Source organism: Bemisia tabaci, chromosome 1 (genome assembly GCF_918797505.1).
Source record: "Bemisia tabaci chromosome 1, PGI_BMITA_v3".
NCBI classification, from domain to species: domain Eukaryota; kingdom Metazoa; phylum Arthropoda; class Insecta; order Hemiptera; family Aleyrodidae; genus Bemisia; species Bemisia tabaci.
The window spans coordinates 652,901-675,704 of NC_092793.1; the positions used below are offsets into that span (position 1 = coordinate 652,901).

Consider the following 22,804-nt stretch of genomic DNA (forward strand, 5'->3'; position numbering starts at 1 on the left):
TGGTATTTTGACAGCTGCTGTTGGTTGCACACAGTGATGTCCTATTAATACATCTGAGTGGAGAGCAATTCTCATGTTGCAGATGTTAACTTCAATTCGCCATCTTACTCCTGAATTCTCCCTCAAAGAAGTTAGTATTAAGTTGGGCTAAATTTAAAGTGACAATCCTTCTGTTTACCAAAGGTGTAATAGACTTTTAATTAAGATGCCCGCTTGAGGCCGTTGGCTTAAAACCAATACTATAAGAAGAGGTATAATCAATGATCTGGTTTTTTCTCCCCCCTCGGATAAGTATCAGCACTGTTCATTGGTCAGTTTTAATTTTTAGGAAGATTATGTCACATTAATTCAAAGACTGATTAATATTGATGAGAAATGTTAGTACAAAATTCTTATACAAAGAAAAAAATAACATGAAGTTAATGCTATTCTGTTCTTAGCTCTGCTCATTGAGAGTTGTTAAAGAACAAATACCTGAAACAGCCATCGCCACAATGTTTAAATGTGGTACAGAAACAGCTCCTCTGTTTAAAATATCAACAGCCAGACGCAGTTTCAAATTAAAAATAGCTATGGTTGCAGCTCTTGAAAATGCTCCTTTTCCTTCAAGCTGCATTACAAAAGTAGCAATGTTGTTGGATGACACGTCGTAGCTCCGCCAGCCACAAAGTTGCAAAGCTTTTTCGCGTTCTGTTGATCTATAAATTTTAGCTGAAACTTGACAGTCACTCCACAGCTGAACTGTTAATTCGGATCTGAGAGTTGAACTGTTAGACAGAGAGTCAAGGCCAATCACACATCTAGAGCCAAAAATAAAGAAAAAAGAGAGAAATTAAAACGCTAATTGTGAGAAAAGAATGTAGATGAAGAAAGAAAGAATTACACAGGTCTGCAAAATAAAAATAAAAAAATTAAAAAACGCTGGGGATACAATGGTTCAGTTGAATGTGATTCTTTGTGCTATGTCCAAAAATGCCCTCAGTTTTTTCTTTTTACCCACTAATTTTTCAGAAAATTGGTTCACGATAGAGGATAATCAAGGTAATTTTCAGATTCAGCAGCCCAAAATGTACGGGAAAACATTCTACACAAGCCTAGAAAATTTTCCCTCTTGTGTTTGATAAAGAGATGTTCCTCGTCAAATGGCATAATCTGCCCTTAAACTCTGATGTCGAACCGGAATGTAACTTCAGCAGATAGTGTTTCACTTTTAGAAGCACTTTCTTTCAAGAAAGATCACGTAACCACTTTAAGTATTTTCTTGTTTCTATCAACATGGTTTAAAACTAAAACTAAAAAAAATACATTAATTTTACAGGGTAACATTAGATAATACGATGATTATCTTAAATGAAAAAAGGAATTGTAAAATTCTCTGCCTTCTTTTTTAGAGATATTAAAACATAGAGGATTTTAGTTTAATTGTTTCACATTCTTCCTTTCACACTCCATTCACACTCTCATTCATACCTTACGGACTACTTACATAGTAAATCTTGATGGGAGTTCAAAGGTCTCCCACCTTTATAATCTTTTCACAACTATTGTACTATCTAAGAGGTTTACAGCCTCTTCATTGACATGTTTTTCAATACGACATTCATATCTCTTTGCCAAATTTAAAAAATCCCACACATGACGGGGAGGGGGGATGAAAATTCAGCACTGAATATCCGCGATTTTGAAATTTGGCATAGATTTTTTTTGGTCCTCAGATCACAGTCAATGTTTGAAAGTCGCATTCTCGTGCACAGAAGTCATGCCTAGAAGTCGTAAGAAATGGGTCGTCAATAAGCGCAGGATCTTAAAATGATGAATATCGGCACAAGGTATGATCCCCTTCCATCTCTGAACACTGCAATTTAAGGCTTACATATTTATTCCATGTGCATGATCCAAAAAAATGGCTCAAATCCAAGGAAATGCTGCTTTTCATCGACTTTTACCGAAGACATGTGGCAACATTGCACCGCAGTGGGAGGCTCTATAGATTAATACATATACATAATCACTGGTAATGTGGTCATAACGTATGAAAATTCAAGGTTTGCTGAACTTTGCCGAATGAGCTCGGTGAGGAACAGCCTCCGAATACTGAAATAGGTACTCGGTTTTTCGTGTTTTCAGACGATTAAATATGGCAACATCGGCTTTTTTGTGAGGCTGTGAATCCAAAAACTTTTTCAGAGGAAGGATTTTTGACCACCTACGTACATTTTTTGCCAAAGGAGTTCAACTCTGGTGTAAGGTGAGTCGCCTTTTTAAACCATATTAAATAATGATGAAAAACAGGAAAATACTAGGGGGGGGGGACTTTTTAAGAATTAGCGCCAAGTTTGATATCAACGAAAATTTGCCAAAGTGACCCTCTTACACCCCTAATAAACATACTTGAAGGACTTTATGGTCCTCCGATGGGATCATTATGAAACAGCGCGTCAAATGCCGCGGCATTTAAGTCGAGCGATGGTCGAGTAGTAGTTTGACTACAAAATGTTAAAATCGCTGATTTTTGCATTTTGAGAGCTAAGAACGAAGAATTTCTGAGCCTTGTGGGTCCAAACTGTTATTTTTCTCTTAAAATATAGTATTAGAAGTCTCATTATCTGCATTTGCGACTTCATAGCTTGATTGCATTTTCCAAGAAAAAATCTGCGAACTTGCTAAGATCGTTAAGATGAGAAATCGGTAAAACCACCTCAGTGCCTTGCGGGACCAGTTAACCTTTAGCCACGACCCTGATATTTTTTTGTGATTTTTTTCTAACCATGAGACAAGTTTTTGGCAAGTATCTCCGTTGGATTTCGCATTTTTTTTTTTTTTTTTTTTTTCTTTTTTTTTTTTTTTTTTTTTTTTTTTTTTTTTTTTTAACGTCCAAAATGGGACACCCTACAGCCCTCGCCAGCAATGAATCTGTTCCCCAGAGTTTTTAGAAATTCCGAAAAATCATTATGTTGAATCTTAGGTCCAGAAGGACAATAAATGGAAACAATTGTTATATCCCCTTCTTCTGTTTTCATAGTAATTGCTATCGATTGAATCGCTTCAGATTTAGTTTCATTGCATATAAAATATTGAAATTCTTTTCTGACCATGATAGGGACTCCCCTGTGTGAATTATCGGAAGAGTGTTTAACCCAGTGGACATTAAATGTATGTTTCTGAAAGTGACTGGTGTCGGGAAAGTGAGTCTCTGACAACAACACTACTTCAATTAGGTAAAAATCTATGTAATTTGATAATTTTAGTTTCCTCTCTGCCGACAGTTCGTTAGCGCTCCATGCTACAATTTTAATCTTATCAAATTTAATTGTTTCAATACTATTTAGATTAGATTCAACATAAGAGGGGATTTTATCCCTGTCAAAGTGACTACCAAGAATTTTTTTAATACTATTCGAAGGAGGTCCTGACCTTCTGCTATGAGGCACCCTATAGGCCATATTTGCCAAGTAGTATTCCCTCTAGAGCATCAAGCCTAGAAAGAATTTGAGCATTAATAGTTGCTTGTTCATTTAAGAAATGAAGTATTTTCTCCATCAGACTGTCGAGATTTTCTTTATCGTTGGATTTACCATTGCTAGCCATTCTAGCAAAAGATACATTTTTGCCGACTGGTCTCTGACTTAATTTATTTCCTGAAATATCTTTACCACTATTTATTTGGTTTTTTCTTGTTTAAATCTGCCAGCCTACGTTCTTTGAAAAACTTAGCGATCTCGCAACCGAAATAATTTGCTGTATGGTTTTGGCCACAATTCACACATTTTGGACTATCCACTTTCTTTTCAGAGCATAAGAAACTCAAGTGAGGTCCACTACATTTTACGCACTTAGGATCTTTATGACAAAATGCTTGAGTATGCAAAAACCCCTGGCAACGGTGGCACTGAGGAATCCTTGCCGGATTGTGCTTCACATTTTTGATTTCTACTTTCTGATGTGCTATAAATTCTATTTCAAAGATTTTCTTGGTACCATCTTTGTTATCTAATATGATTTGATGTAATGGATGACCTTCCCTCTTCCCATTTTCGTCTTCTTTGCTTAGCAGATCAACAACTTTAATAATATTAAAACCTTTGGATGTAAGATTCTCTGTAATTTTATCTAGATGAGTGGTAGAACTGGCATGAACAATGAGAACAATGCATCTCTTTGGCTACAAAAACCTTTGGACGAAGATGTTTGTCTGAAAATGTGTACCGTTCAGCATTACGTTTTTCAAGGTTTCCTCTAACTTACCTATAGGTTTCGGGTCTGTTTATTAATTTTCCAGACGTTGCCAACTGATGCTGTTAATTTATACTTATCAGAATCTATGTTTTCAACAAATTGTTTAACCTCCCTGATTGATTTTAATTGGGTAACCTTAAATTAAGAAGGAACTAGCTTCTTGCTCAACTCATTTTCGTATTTTTTTTTTTTTTTAATTTTAAGTACCTCCGTTTTTATTTTTATCATAAGAGCTATTGAACGAACTGCTGATGTTTTCAATAGATGTAGAGACTTTCTGGGCACCTTCTCTGTTTCCGGACCGCAATGTATCCGCTTTCCTTCCTTTCTTAGCCTGAGCTTTTTGTGGGGATGAGTCACTTCCTTCGTTTCTCTTCCTTTTCTGCTTGCGGAGTATCCAGTCCGTTACTTCTTCCACGATTCGATCTTCTAGGTCTTCATGATCCATTAGATCATCCTCGTTGATTTTTCCATCATTGCTGAGGATTGCGTACTTCCCTGAATAGGTTGCTTGAGGTTAGGGGGTTTCCCTCCGAGCAGTTTCAGGAAGTCTTTGCTCCTTTTTTCAAGCACGAGCAATCTATTTTGAAGGTCATAAATTATTTTTTTTTCTTCCTCTTTTTCAACGATGTTAACAAGTCCTTCAATCGTGCTTTTAAGGTCTTGCACCTGATTCATGGCTTTCGTATCATAATGAGTGATGGAGATATCCTCTTTGATCACCACCACAGCCTTCTCCAAAATTGAACTCTCGTTTAAGGACCTCATAATACGTCTTTTAAAAAAATTTCCAGCTTTCCAACATTTAGTTCGATATTACCTCCCATATGGAGCTATGGTGCCTGGAATATAGGCGGAAAAGGTCAATTTTAGCAACTTTCGGGCGATCTGGCAATCCTTTCCCATTAGAGTTCGACAGGCTGGCAAGGTGATATCTAATCAGGGAAGTCACCCTTACAAAATGAGAATAAAATCAACCATAATACTTTCCACTTAAATTTTACGCAATTTTTTGGAAATTTGATGGGTCTCAAATTTTGAACCCATCGGCTATGACCAGCCAGACTGCCCGATCCTTGCTACACTCAAGTGCCCCGATCTTAGAATCTATGTGAAAATTCTTATACTCTCCGGTTGGATAATTTGGTGCTGGCTCTCGGTCTATGAGTTCTGTGTGAATGTTTCATCTATTACGTATGTAAACCTCGAAGACTTCACAAAAAGATTTGTCCGTGAGAGGGGAGATATTCTTCGAGCAAAGTGCGGCCGCGCGGCCCCTCTACTCCCTCCAGTCGGTATCCATGGTGATTGGGCGGAAACGCGGAGCTCACCAGACTCATTTGCAGACGCACGCAATCCACAGAGGCACATAATCGCGTGCAGTCCGAGTCACCTCGCTTATTAGTCCTGACCTGTCAGACGCTTTGCTTGCTTGCTTGAATAGCGTTCTCGCTTTCTTTGGCACTCGTTGAGGAAATGTATGTTTGCTCACTAAAGCGGAACGACTGCATGGCGCAAATGTAACGACAGAAAACATTGTGTAAGACGAACTACTATCGTAGAAGCGAACATATTTAGAATACTTTCTCTTTGTCAGGGCATGTTTTTTTTCTTAAGTCAGCAAACAAATGTTTTTCATTCATCAAAGGCAGAAAAAAATAAACGAATTGAAAAATATTGGAAATATAATAAAAAAATCATTTAAGATAAACTAACGAAGTGACTAATCGATTCGGTGACACCACTTCATGAAGGCTCGCGTGAGCCTCAAAGTCACCCGCGAAGCGGGTGACCGGGGGTGTAGGGGCAAACCCCCTGCCCAGCTGTGAGGGCAAACGAAGCGCGCTATGTATATAAGTCTGTATTGCAGTCTGATTGAAAATTTTAAGGGATTATGAACAATGAGCTAAAATCACAAGCAAATTAACCCGCATAATCTCCAATGGACCAACAATATCATACCGTTAACGTGACGCCGCCGCGTATTCTTCCAATACAGATTCCGCCGCCATAATGATCATGATGCGTATGTTTGCAACCTTCAAGCGCGCGGTTCAAACCCCGTTTTGGGCCATCCTAATTTTTGGCACTTTCAAATCGAATTTTCTGGAGTTTGTGTTTGGAGGCGACCGAGAGTGGACGTTTCCAAATTGGCTCCGCGAAAAAGTTCTGTTTTTGTGGTGTTTAGGTGCGTTTTGTGTGTCCTAACTAGTGCCATTCCTCAGGTTTTTTGCGCTGAACAAGAGGCGCTGGGTCGTCTCATGATCAGCGTCGAACAGATGGGATAAATCCCTTGTGATAGACCACTATGTTCGCTGTGTGTTAATCGGGTAACGCATACCTGGCAGTTTCCGTAACTGGAAAGCGCTGCTCGGAGGCGTTTGTTTAGCAATTGCGCGTAAGCCCGGGCGGAAAAAGATGTTTATATAAACAATTGCTCGCGGGTCACGCTCCTTTGCTTCAGATCGATAGATCGAAGATCGATCCTGGCAGTCGACCAGTGACTTTTCTAGTCAAAATTGAAGACTCCGTGTTACGAGACGCAGTGCCGCGGCGCGCAATACCCGTGCGCGTATTGTTGGCGTGCTCACGTGACGTCGAAGCGGCCGTCGCTACGTTTCTATTGGCGGGAAAAGGCGTTTAAGTCACTGGGCTGAGTTGTAGCCGACAGCTGTTCCAACCTAATAAGGGGAGTGATAAATGAGAGAGACAGAGGGGGGCTACCAACCCCACCGCAGCAAAGCGGTGGTGAGGGTGGGGGGAGCACCATTTTCCGCAGTTTAAATGAAACTAATTTTAGCTCCGTGAACTCGACGGACTTCCAGAATGGTTTAGCTGGGAATGGAAATGCCCACTCCTCGTAGGTGTATGGACATGATGAAGATAGCAGTTACCGGACTGCTAATGAAAATTCTGGAAATCTCTACCGGACAGCGCGAGGAGAGAATATGAGGACCTTCTTGGAAAACGAAAGAGCCATTGCTGCGGCAGCTGTAGAGGGCTTAAACGCAGCATCACGAGGGAGGGTCCATGAGAAACTTTCTCCCTTTAGAGAACAGGCGAAAAGTGACTCTAGAAACACGCGAGTGGAGGAAGTCAGAGGGCTCATAGATGTTGCAGGTACACTGTTCGCAGGTCCAGGTCGCCCCCTCTTTACGGGATATGACAAACGCGGATCCTTTAGCTCGTACCATGACGATCGGGGAGTGAGAAAAAGCTCCTCCATGACTGGTTTAAGTATGCAAAGCATATATGAATATGCTATCATCATCATGTTGGCCTCCCGCAATCCAAAACTGGCGAAACAAAGAAATGAGGAGAAAGAAGAGCAGCCTAGAGCCGATACGCCAGACTTGTCTTTGTATGGACTCGATGCCCAGCTGAGCGCAATGCCGACTCAAACGCGCGCGGAAGCTGAGATTGAAGCAGCTGGTTGCAAGGACTTGAGAACTCAGGGATTTTATTACGTAAAGATTAAAAATAAAAAAGGGAAACGATACATCGAAGATGTGAGAAACATGCGGGCATGGTGCAAGCTGCTAAGACCTCAGATGTATGACAGATTTAAGCAGCTTGGATGGCTTGATACGGACAACGAAGAGAAGGGTCTGCACGCCATAGTACGGGACCTGACGAAAGTTGAAGTGTTGCTGTACTTTAAACTGTTAAATATTATTCCAGGAAGATCAAACAAGAAGTCGTCTCCCGCGGCCTCTGTCGCCAGCCATTTAAATATTGGCGCGGAACAATTAAGGAAGTTATAGGACGCAGGGAGAGGTGAATTAGAAGAAGGGGACACACCGTCTGTGACAGGTAGCCGGACGAGGGTTGAAGCTACTGCTCCCCCTGCTCCCCCATCTTATGAAGACGCGAGGCGGCTCCTTGGGACAGCCGGAAATGTACAAACAGCGGCGCTGTACCCAAAGCTCGACAATTTGGATGATGAAGGAGATGAAACCAACGGGAAACTGGAGTTCAACTCGCAAATTAAGCTCGATCGACCAACGCAGTTCACCCTCGGACGCAGCGAGAGTAATCAGTGTTGGCCTCAGCGTATACAGCCCTGGATAGACGATCAAATTCCGAACCAATTCCGATCAAAGTAGACATGCTGATGACTGGTGGTCACCATCTACCATCAAATTTTGACGGGCCGCACTTTTTTGTTCAAAGTAAGATCAGAACGGAGTGCCACCATTCATCATTTCCTGCCACAGAAAACATTTCTGCCAAGTTTTCATTTATAAATGAAGCAAATTAATGAGTTTGAGACTGATGACTCCCGACACTTTGATGCTACTTTGATCGGAATTGGTTCGGGAATTTGATCGTCTATACAGGGCTTATTGCCTAATATTACAGTGACACCGGCTACACCACCCACCAACTTGACAGCCGAGAGGTGGCCTGGAAGGGTGGAGACTGTACAGCCACCTATGGCCAGACTGCGGCGAACATTCCTTCAAGAAGACGAACAGCTATGGTTGGTGACCGATAAAGTACACGAAGTACTTAGACACAAAGTGCCCATTGGGAAGGTTGCAAAACTTCTGGCCTGTACGTACGATATCACCACCTGCACACCAGAGGAGACTTGGAGTATATTAAGGGGCTCAGAGGACGCCCAGCTGGAATGGATCGTAAGTACTCTGGTTCTTGCTGAAGAGAGAATACAATGGAAAGAGCTGTCCACGGGGATAAAGGGGGAGCCCCTTAGAAGGTTATACTGCGAAGGGGTTGGGGATGAAGACCCCGGGGATTGGAGACAACCAAAACCCGTACAAGAAGAAAGCACAAGCTCGCAAATTAATTCCCAGTCACCACATAAACTCAGTTAGGGAACTGGCATGTGGAGGGATCCCCAAAGGAGTGGGCAACGGGTACCTCTCTCATCGGCCAGGAGACAACTGAGTCGTAGCATCTCGGGGATGGCGACCCCTACCGGCGGGACCAGCGCGACGAATCCATTCGAGGTGGTGACACCTCAGGCGACGCCAACCAACAAAAGGCCGCGACCGGAGGAATTGCTTAATGACAAAAGTAAAAAGATGGCGCATGAGGAGGACCTTAAGGACATCTTCACGAAACTTGGACCTACTTTGGAAGTTCTAGAACAGGAAATTCGAAGCCTACTCCATGCCGAGAAATTAAAGCAGATCAGCGAAGATGAACTAACGTCAAACCTTCGGAGGATGTTGGTGCACACGGAATCTGCGACTAGGAAAGGCACCAGGCTGGAAGAGGCAATAACCAGCTGCGCTTACCTGAACGAGGAAAATGAGGAGCTAAGACACATCTTGAGAGTGAAAGAGGAGGAGATAAAAGAATTGAAGAGGCGCATAGATAATTCAGAACTCCCTTGCAGAGATCTACTACGTGTGCTTGAAGAAGGAGTTGCAGATGAGATGTGGGGAAAGCTTGTTAGGCAACCATGGCCGGGAGAAGGTTTCAAGGCGACAAAGGTGATCACCCGTGAGGATTATGAGGGAACCGGTATTATGGTGATTGTGATATCCGATGATGACACTGATGGGACGGACCAGGTCAAAGCCCTAAACATACCCAAGGGCGCTAAATCAGCCATTGAGAACGATGAACTTACTAGCGACAGCTATGCAAAGATCATAAGCACAGAGATGACCCATGTCAACGGTAAAGCGAAGCGCTTGGACACAACCACTTAAGTAGTCAAAATTAGATATGACCCCGATAATATGGAAGATACCACATGCGGAATGATCGAAGCTATGAGGAGGGTCTTTATGGACATGCCACAACTAGACTTCGTTTGTTGCACAAGATTAAGTGCCTTGCAATCGGAGATACGAAAGGTAGTTGAGCTACAAGGGCGGAAAACTAACAATACTAACGCTGTGTGGTTTGGACATAAAAAAAAGAGAGAAACAAATAACAAAGAGAATGAAGAGAATCCTGCCATTCCAATACCGAAGCCACGACAGAAGCTGGGACAACAAGATAGGCAAAATCTTTCGCTGGAGCAGTGGGGAAATCGGAGAGAGAGGAATTCCCCCGCTTGGAATCCGTGGCAGGACAGGAAGTACCGTCAAACAAACGCACAGAGCAGAAGAAACAAAAACGGCTCAGGCTCCTAAACGCCCAACGGTGGTAGTCTCTATGGGAGGACGCTCATATGGCGATATAGTGAAAGCTGTGAGAAGATGTGTCGGTACCCTAGGTGCAAAGATTGTTGATGCGAAGATGCATACAGGCGCAAAAGACCCGCAATATCAGTTGATAGTCAGCAATATGGAGGATGCTATCAAGATAAGGGACAAGCTGACGGATTCGAAACTCACGGCAACTAGCCGACAACCGCCAGTGCGCCCGGTAATAACAGGGATCGATGAAACCTTAACCGAGCAGGAGAAAAAAGAGGATCTCTCATTGAGCGGACTTGCGATGCACAATATTCGGTCGTTCCCATCAAACCGGTGGGGGAAAAAGTTAGTTTTGTGCGACGTTGCAGATGGGAAGAAGGGAAGAGAGAGATCTAAAAGAGAGGGCGAGTCAGTATCGGATATGCAAGCTGCACGGTCAGATTGTACGTTGGAACAAACACTTGTTACCGATGCCACGAAGAATGACACCACCAGAGGGAATGTAAAAGTTTGCAAGACTACAGTAAATGCTGCAGACGATGCAAACAAGAAGGCCACTTTGTAGTGAACTGTACGCAGAATCAGACACAAAACAGTCAAGGAAACCAAAACAGCGAAGAGAGGGGCCCAAACGATAGAGATCGATGACTGAACACCGTTTACAGCCAAACTGCATCCCCCCACGCAAGCAAACTCGTCAGTTCTAAGGACAGGCGGAACAGCGGCCAGGGGACATACATCAGACACCCTCGCTCGGTGGAACCCGACGAGGAACTACTTGGAGGAGGTCTACAGGCTTAGAGAACGCTGAGATAGGCGCGGGGGGCTCAGCACTGCCAGGGACTGTAACCCCTAGCTTTTTGAAATGAACAAAGAGATTCTGATAATGGCGGCAAATAATAAAAACGGATGTAAATTGTCTCATAATTTGGTAAACAGAGAAGCAAGAAAAAGAGGAGTTTCGGTACTAACGCTATCAGAAGCAAACGGGCCTGGGCTCTCCTCCTACGCCCTTGACTCCGGGTACAATGATGGCTTCGGTAGATCGGTCCCAGGGGATGGGGGGACCCTCCCCGAAGTGGGAGGCCTGAGGGGCGCCGGCTGCACCGGGGCCGGGGTCTGCCGTTCGAAGAGTGCCTTAGAGACGTCCGACGGGAGGATAGAGCGTTCGATGGTCCACACTTGCACGGGGTGTGGCCTGGAGGGGTCGTTTAATGGGTACGGAACACAGCGGCGTGCTCTACCCCCACAAAACCGGGTTTTCCCATCTCATAGCGGTCGGGTCGGTTAAGGGTAGCTTCGGCGGCTCTTCACCAGCTGATGGCCGTTGCCGTCCCGGTATTCAGTGGGCCCCTTTCATGGGGGGCGTTTTGGCGATCCTCATGATGGGGGCACTGTAGCGAATTTTTCCCCTCATCAACGAAAAAAAAAAAAAAAAAAAAAAAAAATCGAATTTTCTCCCGGTTGCAGTTGTCAAAAAATACTGGGAAAAAAACTGTAAGCTTCAGCCATTCACTACTTTTGAATGACACAATAAAAAAACGACCTAACTGACTCATTCACTGCATTATTTGGGCTTTGAATATGACCCAAGAAACCGTTCAACGGACATCCTACTCCGCACTAAATAGTTACTTATTGGAGTTTTGACCACATCCTGGAAATTTTGGCGGCCATCTTGAATTTGGGGTGTCTTTGGACAGGAAAGTGGTTTTTACCTTAAATTCGGAATCTACAATCAAAATTTACACAGAGATAGACGCTAAACTTGATTCCAGAATTTTCAGTCCCCATGCTTAAATTTTGGCTGCAATCTTGAATTTGAGGTGTTTGACAGAAAAGAGCCCAAACAACATCAAAATTCTGTAACTAAGCATTAAAATGAAGAGATTGAGACATTGTTAACACTTGCAGCACTTACAGTCCTACAATAAGTTCTTTGTGAACCTACGCCCCCGGTCTAAAACAGGAGACAAGAAAATGAATCAAATCCAACCATCAAAATCGAATTAATCGAATCATGATGATGATACCTTGTGCAACCATCAAAACAGCATAGCTTTCCGAATAGAGAATGTTTTTTTACATTTTTCAGTGGAAACTGCAACACTTATATTCAAACCCTTTTGGGCGGAGATAACAATTTTTTAAATTTTACAAAAATGAGACTTGTGTTCCCTCGCATTAGCGAAGCCTTTCCAGACCGAGGGGGGGGGGAGGGGGGAAGATCATCATTCATGTAACCAACTTTTTGACGAGCAGTTTGCTTACCTTATACCAGGGTGTTTTGAAGTTGCATGAGGGGATATTGCGCCTTGCTCCACCAAAGACTTGCTAAGATGCAACCATTGCCATACATTTTTTAGAGCTTCATCTGTTACCAGATCACCGTTTTGAGCAAGATCAGGCTGGAATCGATTTTTTCGCACATAGTCAGTCAAAAGAGAAGAATTATGAGGCTTCATCATCAGAAAGCAATGTTCAATGGGTCAGGTGCAATATCATAAAATCGTGCTTTGATGATTTTAGCTGATTGATAAGCGAAAAATGATAAGATCTGCCCTAACATCAACTTTCAACATCCTAGATTACAGGACACACCACTCATTAAAAAAACATGGTGTATAAAATCATTCACTGCTGTAGTGCATTAGGGTGGTTCTAATTTTTCGACTTTAGGAAAATCAAATGGTTGACCCCCCTCCCCCCATAAAGTTGTCTTTTGGTGTGAAATGAACGTGCAAAAAATTTTAGCTGGATCGGATCATCCTAAGTGGTGCCACCGGGGCCAACAAGTCTCCAAGCGGGAACTTCAAATTTGGGACGATCGCGTATTTCCGTCATTTCGCGAATTTTTTTTGCCCCTTTAAAATGTAGCTGCGGCTTTGTAATTTTTAGAGATAATACACTTTTAAGGGCCTCTCATGAAAAAAATGACTTAAGTTACCTCAGCGCTTTTAAAATGCCTTTTTTCACCCCTCAAAGTGGCCACATAGTGCGATTTCGCCGATTTTTCCTAAAATTCTCCGTGCGAGGTGCGCCTTTTTTTCTACCTTTGAAATGTCGCTACAGCTTTGAAATTTTTTGAGATATTTATAGAGTACTTTACAAGAAAAATAACACACTTTACTGTTTGTTAACTAAGGCCAAGTTTACACTTGGGCCGTCGATTCGGCCGTCGAACCGAGATTGAAATGGAAGCTTATAATGACCTAAGGCCTTGTCTCCACGGGCCGTTTCACGGGATTGGTCCCAGGGAAAAATCCCACTTACAAAGTTGGGAAAAATATTGAGTTAATCAATATTTTTCCCAGTACCAAGTATGGTCCTTGTACCCCTAGGACCCACTGAGAGAGGAAGAAGTGAAAACGAATTGTGCGATATTTTGTTGATTACTCTTTTGTTCATGTTTGTTCAGTTAAAATAATGTGTCTACTTGACAATTGAGTACAATTATTATATTAATTCCGGTTAAATGCTCGACTTTATCTAATTTATCTTCCTGCGCAAACTAGTCCCAGAACCGTATGAGCCTCGTCCCGTGGAGACGGTAACTGGGAAAAATCCCAGAAAATTCATTCCTGCGATTCGAACTTGGGACAAATCCCATGAAAACGTCCCGTGGAGACAAGGCCCAAAGCTCAGAGAAAATATTCAATATGAGCGTAGGAACGGTTACCGAGTTCCGGGAGGCGGGAGAGAGGGTGGGGGAGGGGGGGAGAGGGTGGGGGAGGGGGAGCGGCGGCTGCGGCAAAATCCCATCTAATATTCGCCGTTTTCTTGTTGAATAGATGTTGCCGCGGACTTCTAGTCGTTGTTCACACATGTTCAGCCTATCCATACTACACTACTTTTTCACGTAGAATTCGAATTTTACGTCGAAAATCGAAGCATCGAATCTCTTTATAGATTTTTCCCTATGTTACAAGGAACATTGGTTGTTTCTGGGATCGATATTTGTCTGTATCGGTTGATAAAAGAATTACTGTTTCTTGTAAAATCGGAAAATCGATAAAGCGAATCGAAATATCGATTCCTTGACGTAAAATTCGAAATCTTTGGGGAAAAATAGTGTAGTTTCGATAGGCTGAACATGTGTGAACAACGACTAGAAGCCCGCGGCAACATCAATTCTACAAGAAAACAGGGAATAATAGATCGGATTCTATTTTTTCTTCCCCCCTCCCCCCTGGTTCCCGGAAACCGTTCCTACGCTCATATTGAATTTTTTCTCTGAGCTTCAGGTCATTATAAGCTTCCATTTCAAACTCGATTCGGTGGCCGAATCGACAGCCCAGACAGCAGACCATTTTTGGAGAGCTTCATGGAATATTTGAGAAATTTTCGGTTCTGATGGGTAATTTCCGGTCTCCAAAATTTACCATGTTGCTAAGATCGATGGTTTTAGTGTTCAAGTACATAAAATAACCATATTCAAGAAACCTAGGCATTATAACTATCGGGGAAATTTATTTCCTATGATATAATGCGACTTACCATCGGTAAGTTGCCCCTTATAGCTCTAAAATACCTTTAAGTCAACTTCATTTTCCAGGAGCTCAACGGAAGCTTTTCTTTTTGGCTTAAACGACTCGGCAGACACTACTTGATGAATCTGAAGCGTTTTTGCTTTAGATTTGTCAAAAAATTTAAACGCGTTCAGGCAAACCGTACCGGGAGAATGTTACGAAAAATCGGCGAAATCGCACGATAAGGCTCCTTTGAGAGGTGGAAAAGGGCATTTCAAAAGTGGTAAGGTAAAATAAGTAATTTCTCTCGTAAAGTACTCTATAAAGGTGTTACCACAAAAAATTTCTAAGCCGTAGTGACATTTTAAAGGTAGAAAAAAGGCACACCGCGCAAGGAGAATTTTAGGAAAAATGGGCGAAATCGCACAATGTGGCCACTTTGAAGGGTGCAAAAAGGTATTATAAAATTGCTGAGGTATCTTTAAATATCTTTTTCATAAGAGACCCTAAAAAAGTGTATTATCTTTAAAAATTGCAAAGCCGTAGCTACATTTTAAAGGAGGAAAAAAATTCGCAAAATGACGGAAAAACGCGATTGTCCTTTTGAAGTTCCCGCTTGGAGACTTGTCGGCCTCGGCAGCACCACTGAGGATGATCCGATCCACCTGAAATTTTTTGTACGTTTATTTCACACCAAAAGACAACTTTATGGGGGGGGGGGGTCAAACATTTGATTTTCGTAAAGTCGAAAAAGAAGAACCACCCTAAAGGCACATCCCATGGATTTTTTTTTTTTTTTGGGCCCGTAGAATTGCCTCACGGCACACCCGGGACCTCTTCTGTTGTTAACTGACCCATCCTTACTGAAACAGAATAAATGTGTTTCTTTTCTTAATTCAGTGCTGATGATAATGTACAGGGTGTTCTAAAAGTCCAGCCCCCCCCCCCCCCCCCTCTAACTTTTGAGCTGTTCCCGATAGAAAAATGAAACTTTGAGAATGTTCCTATCTCAAAGGCATAGAATACAATAGAGTCACAATGTACTGGAGCGCTGATGAAGTCAATCCATGAACGGGCCTTTCCCAGCCGCTTGTGCTCCGAAAAGTGTGAACCAAGTGTGAACCCAACGGCACTTATTACGGAGGCTTGTGGAGATATCAAGAACTGCTTGTGTTTTTTCGGTTTTTTTTTATTCAATCAGTATTAATTTTTGCTTATTTTGCTATAGACAGGTAGTCAAAGCCATAGTGAATCCATTAATGTATCATACTCTTGAATAATATTAAATAAGGGACGTAAATTGAGACTTAAACCAAGTGTGAACCGACTAGCATTTATCATCACGGCTGCTTACGGGAAAAGCAACGACTGCGTGTGTTTTTTTCGACACTTTTTAATTCTATTAATATTAATTTGTGCGAATTTTGCTATAAATAAATAGTCAAAGCCATAATGAATCCATTGATGTAAGTTACTCCTGGATAATATTCATCTAGGGATTTAATTTCTGACTTATACCAAGTGTGAACTAACCGGCATTTTTTAACACGGTGGCTACTGAAGAAATCAACGACTGCTTGTGTTTTTTTGACTTTTTATAATTTCATCTATATTAATTTTTGCAAATTTTGCTTTAAGTCGATATTCAAAACCATAATGAATCCATTAATGTATATTTACTCCTGGATAATATTCATAAATGGACTCAATTTCAAACTTATTACCGGCCTACTTACAGTTAGCTGGTTCAATGTGTGTGGACCTAGCACACGACGTGTTTCTGTAGCGGAGCCGAGTCGGGGGTAGGGAGCGCTGAGCGCGAGACTCTGCGCATGCGTCATCGCTAGTCGCCGCACACTAGTCGCCGGAGCACTGGACAAAACAGCCTCCAAAAGTGGCTCCATCGGCGCTCCAGTACATTGCGACTCTATTGTACTCTATGCTCAAAGGGGACCATCTCTTTTTGGGGGGGGGGGGTCAACATTTTGGATCCCTCCCTCAGGGGGGGGGGGGGTTGAGTAGGGCGAGTCAAAAAACACGGACTTTCGAATTTTAAAAACGTTTAGGGGGGGGGGGGGAAGTTGCGCCTAGGTATCAAACTAAAGTGTGCCAAAGCGTTCCTCGAAAAATAAATTTTTTGGGGTGCCGCTTTTGCAATTTTTGTCAAAAAATCACGTAATTCAAGCTGTTTTCGACGATTCCATCGCAATGTTTAAGCATGATAAAGATTGGCTGGAGCTCTGATTTTTGGAGTAATAACTCACTTCTAGTAGTCATTTAAGGTATGCTAAATAGTTTTTAGATCACCATATTTTTGTTGCCCCCCACTGCCCTTAAGGATGCAAAAAACGCGATTGCGGCCGAATGCGCCTCGTATATTTCAATAATTTTATCGATTTTTTTTGGGTGACTTGGCAACCAGGCAGGAAGTCAATTTTCGGTTTTTAGGAACTATTTATATAGATGATTAGGGAAAAATATTAGTTTTTTGAATGCGGGCGGTATTTCCCCTTTTGGGAACTCACAGTTAGGCCGAATCGCTCGATTTGGCCGAAATCACATAGATTTTCGCTATTTTTTGCATGACTTGGCAAGCATGTGAGAATCAGGCTTTCAATCTCCGTAGACTCTATGTATGGTAGAATAAGAGGATATAATAATTATTTTGCTGAGGGATGTTTTTGTACCTCCGCGGAGTCCTTACCAAGCCAGAAAAACACGATTTTCAACGACTTTTCAGCGATTTTTGACGATGTTTTTCAGAGACTTGGCAACCAAGCAAAAATTTGAGCCTTCAATTTTCAGAGATTATTTTCATGGCAGAATAAGATCCCGTAAGACATTTTTTGTTTAGGTCAATTTTTGTAACTCCTCAGAGGCAAAGGCGAGAGAAAGATGACTCTTGACTCCCATTCATCACTTTAAAAACCTTAAATATTTTAACTCTTTTTTTTACGTATTTGAGCTGTAATTGATACGAGAGTTCACAAAAATATCTAATTATTAAATTTTAGTGATTTAATTCATTATTTATTAAATATTATTACTTATGATTATTAGCTTAATATAATTATTGAATTTAAATATTTACTTCATTGAAGGTTTAATTTGTTATACTTTCCCTGATTTAAATTAAAATTAACAATGATAAAGTAAGAAGTCTTTTCATAAATAAACATTTATTTAGCAATAAAGGTTCAATATTTAAACAAAAGAGTTAAAATACTTAAGTTTTTTAAAGTGATGAATGGGAGTCAAGAGTCATCTTTCTCTCGCCTTTGCCTCTGAGGAGTTACAAAAATTGACCTAAACAAAAAATGTCTTACGGGATCTTATTCTGCCATGAAAATAATCTCTGAAAATTGAAGGCTCAAATTTTTGCTTGGTTGCCAAGTCTCTGAAAAACATCGTCAAAAATCGCTGAAAAGTCGTTGAAAATCGTGTTTTTCTGGCTTGGTAAGGACTCCGCGGAGGTACAAAAACATCCCTCAGCAAAATAATTATTATATCCTCTTATTCTACCATACATAGAGTCTACGGAGATTGAAAGCCTGATTCTCACATGCTTGCCAAGTCATGCAAAAAATAGCGAAAATCTATGTGATTTCGGCCAAATCGAGCGATTCGGCCTAACTGTGAGTTCCCAAAAGGGGAAATACCGCCCGCATTCAAAAAACTAATATTTTTCCCTAATCATCTATATAAATAGTTCCTAAAAACCGAAAATTGACTTCCTGCCTGGTTGCCAAGTCACCCAAAAAAAATCGATAAAATTATTGAAATATACGAGGCGCATTCGGCCGCAATCGCGTTTTTTGCATCCTTAAGGGCAGTGGGGGGCAACAAAAATATGGTGATCTAAAAACTATTTAGCATACCTTAAATGACTACTAGAAGTGAGTTATTACTCCAAAAATCAGAGCTCCAGCCAATCTTTATCATGCTTAAACATTGCGATGGAATCGTCGAAAACAGCTTGAATTACGTGATTTTTTGACAAAAATTGCAAAAGCGGCACCCCAAAAAATTTATTTTTCGAGGAACGCTTTGGCACACTTTAGTTTGATACCTAGGCGCAACTTCCCCCCCCCCTAAACGTTTTTGAAATTCGAAAGTCCGTGTTTTTTGACTCGCCCTAAGGTAGGGGGCCCCCAACTTTTTTCTTTTTAATTGCAACCCCTATCTTGTGATATCTCAGTCGAAAGATCATAAAAAACGAAGTATTGTGGCGCAAACTGCAGATCAATATCTTACTTTTTGACCGAGTTATGATAGGTCCAAGGTCAAATTTGACCTATTTCCAAAAAATCATAACTCCGGTTCAAATTATCGTAAAAAAAACGGGAAAATTTTCCAAATTGTGTTCGCTTTTAAGTAAAAATTGCAGAAACCACTTCGAACTAATTTTAAGGGGGGGTTCGGACCCCCAAATTCGTCAATTCAAAGGTCATTCAATTTTCCCGCGAAATAAGCCAATTTCCCCTACATTTGCCTTCACATTATCTCAGTAAAGTCAAAGTCAGTTCAACATTACGTTGGCATATCCCCAAATTTCGGGAAAAGTTAAAAAAAAACGAAATTTAAGGTGATTCAATTTGATCGTTTAAAGTTCAGTTTTTTGAACTTTTCCCGAAATTTGGGGATACGCCAACATAATGTTGACCTGATTTTGACCCTACTGAGATAATATGAAGGTAAATCTAGGGGAAATTGGCTTATTTCGCGGAAAAATTGAATGACCCTTGAATTGACGTATTCGGGGGTCCGAACCCCCCCCCCCCCTCCTTAAAGTTAGTTCGAAGTGATTTCTGCAATTTTTACTTAAAAGCGAACACAATTTGGTATTTCCCGTTTTATTTTTTCCTTTACGATAATTTGAACCGGAGTTATGATTTTTTGAAAATAGGTCTTTGACCTTTGACCTATCATAACTTGGTCAAAAATTAAGATATTGATCTGCAGTTTGCGCCACAATTCTTAGTTTTTTATGCTCTTTCGAATAAGGTATCACAAGATAAGCGTTGCTATTTGAAAACAAAGTTAGGGGTCCCCCGCCTCCCCCTGAGGGGGACCAAAATTTTGACCCACCCAAAAAATTTGAGATAGGAACATTCCCAAAGTTTCATTTTTCTATCTCGAACCGTTCAAAAGTTAGAGGGGGGGGCTGGACTTTTGGAACACCCTGTATCTTTATTACCGCTCATGCTTGGATCCTTGGTCTTTTTAGATCTCTTGTACTCTGCTCTACTTTATCGTAATGTATCTTCTGAGGAAATTAAAAACAAATCCCATGATTTGTTCCATCTTGGTTTTATAAATCAAGCAGACACCCATTTGTACTAATTGCTCACATAAAACCAAGATGGAAAAAACTATGAGATGCATTACTGCTGAGGATGACATCATACACTATATTTTTTGATGACCAACATCTTCATTAATATTATGCGTTATAACTTGACAACTGGACAGATCATGTGCTATCTATCATCAATGCTAAATAATGCTAATATACACTATACAGTCTAAGACTACCAACACCAACTACCAGTCTACGACTGGCAAAATTGACCCATTTATACTTAAGATTTAGGAGCCATCATCAAAAATAGAAAAGAAAAAAAAATTAAACCATCAAGAGTCCGGATTTTTAAGGACAGGGTTCTATTACAGGAAAAAAGATCCCTGACTCTTCCAGGTTTTTCAGGTCAAAATGAAATTTTTCCTGGGATGTTTCACCCAGAAAAAAAGAAAGTTCAGAGCAGAATCTTGAGAATTCTGAGTCCAAGATCCCCTTACATGTAAAAATATCTGCTTCAGAATTGATTAAAAAGGACAGAACCATTAAAAAATATCGAAGTATTATAATTGATAACTAATTACGAATAATCAAAACGTATGTTTCATTTATGAAAGGTATTACTTGGGTGTTACCCAAAATTATTTGAATCAATTTTCTTCTTTTTACATATTAAGTGGTTCTGATGGATGTTACTTACTTTAAGACCGTAGCCGCTTAATGCCCGTTCCTTGATTAATACAGAGACATCATCTAGTTGGCTGTATACATTCTCGTCTTTTTCACTGATCATTTTAAGTGTGCGCCTACCAAATGTCCACACAACATGAGAACAAGGTGACCAGTTTAAAGTCATTCTCTCAAAAACACTATAATCTGTCAAAACCCCTGAAAAATTGAAAATTTACGATTAGTAACTCACAATTTTCCTCACAAAAAAGGGGGGGAAATAAATCTATTTAATTGACTAAGTTTTTTAATGGTCTTCTAAGCAGCATAATTTACGATTAGTAACTCACAATTTTCCTCACAAAAAAGGGGGGGAAATAAATCTATTTAATTGACTAAGTTTTTTAATTGTCTTCTGAGCAGCATAATTTTCAGGGTTTTCGTAATGTTCTCATTCTATGCTTCCCTAACTTCTTTTGCTTTTCCTGGGCTCCAAAATTTTGGAATTTTTTAATTTTCTCTGACATATGAACAGAACTTTCACTTAGATTTTTTTCCTTTTAATTAATGTTGACTTCTGCTAAACGTTGTTCACTTTCTCAGACTTTTTCAGGTTGCCTTACATTCCCTGACATTCCAGACCTGGAACCAATAGACTGGTTAAGAGTAGTCCATTTGATTTCATGAAACCTGAGACTTTCTATTCGGCATTGAAATCCGAAATGGCAATGCATCAGTGTCGGCCGCGATGACCGGACCACTCACTAGACACCCTCTGTTACAAGTGCGTGGGAGCTGTCGGCGAGACCCCGGGCCTTTGCCCATTCTCAGCAGCTGGGAGGCTGTCTCTTCACATGCGCCTACTGGGAGCGTTTAATGGGAGTCCCCTAATGACAGCCGCCCTCCCAGGACTTATACAGGGTTTAGCTTACCCGGATGCAACCGCCCGGTCTGGTACAGGTAGGGTGCGGAAACTTCGCGCCCCGATTAACCCACTCGGCGAAAATCGAGCCCAGAGCTTCGTTGTCGGGCCGGGATTTAGGCTCGCACTTGGGCGCGGTGTTGTTTCCGGGCTCTTGAGCCCCGATTAGTCGGCGACCCGCTCCAGGCGGAGTCGCCTGCCGTCAGGCTAGTACCGCGAAGGTTTTTGCTCGGAGGCTCTATCTCTGCAGGCCCTGGATTTCCACCTGCTTGGCCTAACCTAAATTTGATGTGGAAAACGTCTTCAATAAAATCAATTAAAGGAAACATAGGACTACAGAAAGAAATGTAAGCTCAGTAGCGTGCGTTCGCACTTTCATATGTTAATGGTCAGCACAGATTCTCTTCCAATTCTCGTGTATCTCCACCGCTCTTTGGCAATCCCTGCACATGATTAATCCTGTTTTCCTTTATTGATTTCCTATTACTGGACATCTCATAAACTTAGTATTGGATTTGGGGCACTCCTCTTGATGGGGGGGGAGGGATGTTTTATGCCTTCATGTATAAAGTTTACAACTAAATTTACAAGCGAATGGAGACACCTCACTTGCCTTGTTACTAACGTGAATACTTAAAAACCGGCGCTCCGCTTCGCTCCGCGCCGGTTTTTTGGGGGGGCTTCAGCCCCCCCAAGCCCCCCCAGGACGCGCGCTTCGCGCGCGCTTTTTAGTTTGAGTGTCCATTCCAGTTGTTCTGTCTTCTTAAGCGACCCGCGCGTCCACCGCGGGAAGAGTGTATTTCCCGAAGGGGGGAGGGGATCAATCTGTAAGGGAATGAATTAAGAATTGAAACAGAAGTTGAGTTGTGAGCAGGTGAGCACGTTGTGAGCAAGAAGTTGCGTACCTTGTCGCGAGAGTGCGCGGCGAGCGGGAATCCCACTACTGCGCTGATTGACCAGAGACGAGAGTTGCGGACGGACGATGTACGAGAAATTGCCTACGTGGAGGCGGTCCGGCAGCAACATACCCACCGGCAGTCACCCGGAAAGCAATAGCACAAAATAGTAGTTGCGTACGTTGCCAGCGAAC

General features: G+C 41.6%; 1 protein-coding gene across 2 annotated transcripts in view; it reads right to left on the reverse strand.

Annotated features, from left to right (window-relative positions):
• Positions 1 to 22,804, reverse strand: part of mio (GATOR complex protein mio) — a 79,205-nt gene that overhangs the window by 27,045 nt on the left and 29,356 nt on the right. For both annotated transcript variants that reach the window (XM_019055701.2, XM_019055699.2), the window contains exons 7-9: positions 20,824 to 21,011; positions 12,627 to 12,763; positions 475 to 800 (exon numbers count right to left, since the gene is read on the reverse strand). In XM_019055701.2, the coding sequence (XP_018911246.1) occupies positions 475 to 800; positions 12,627 to 12,763; positions 20,824 to 21,011 (651 nt within the window). The remainder of the gene's footprint in view (positions 1 to 474; positions 801 to 12,626; positions 12,764 to 20,823; positions 21,012 to 22,804) is intronic.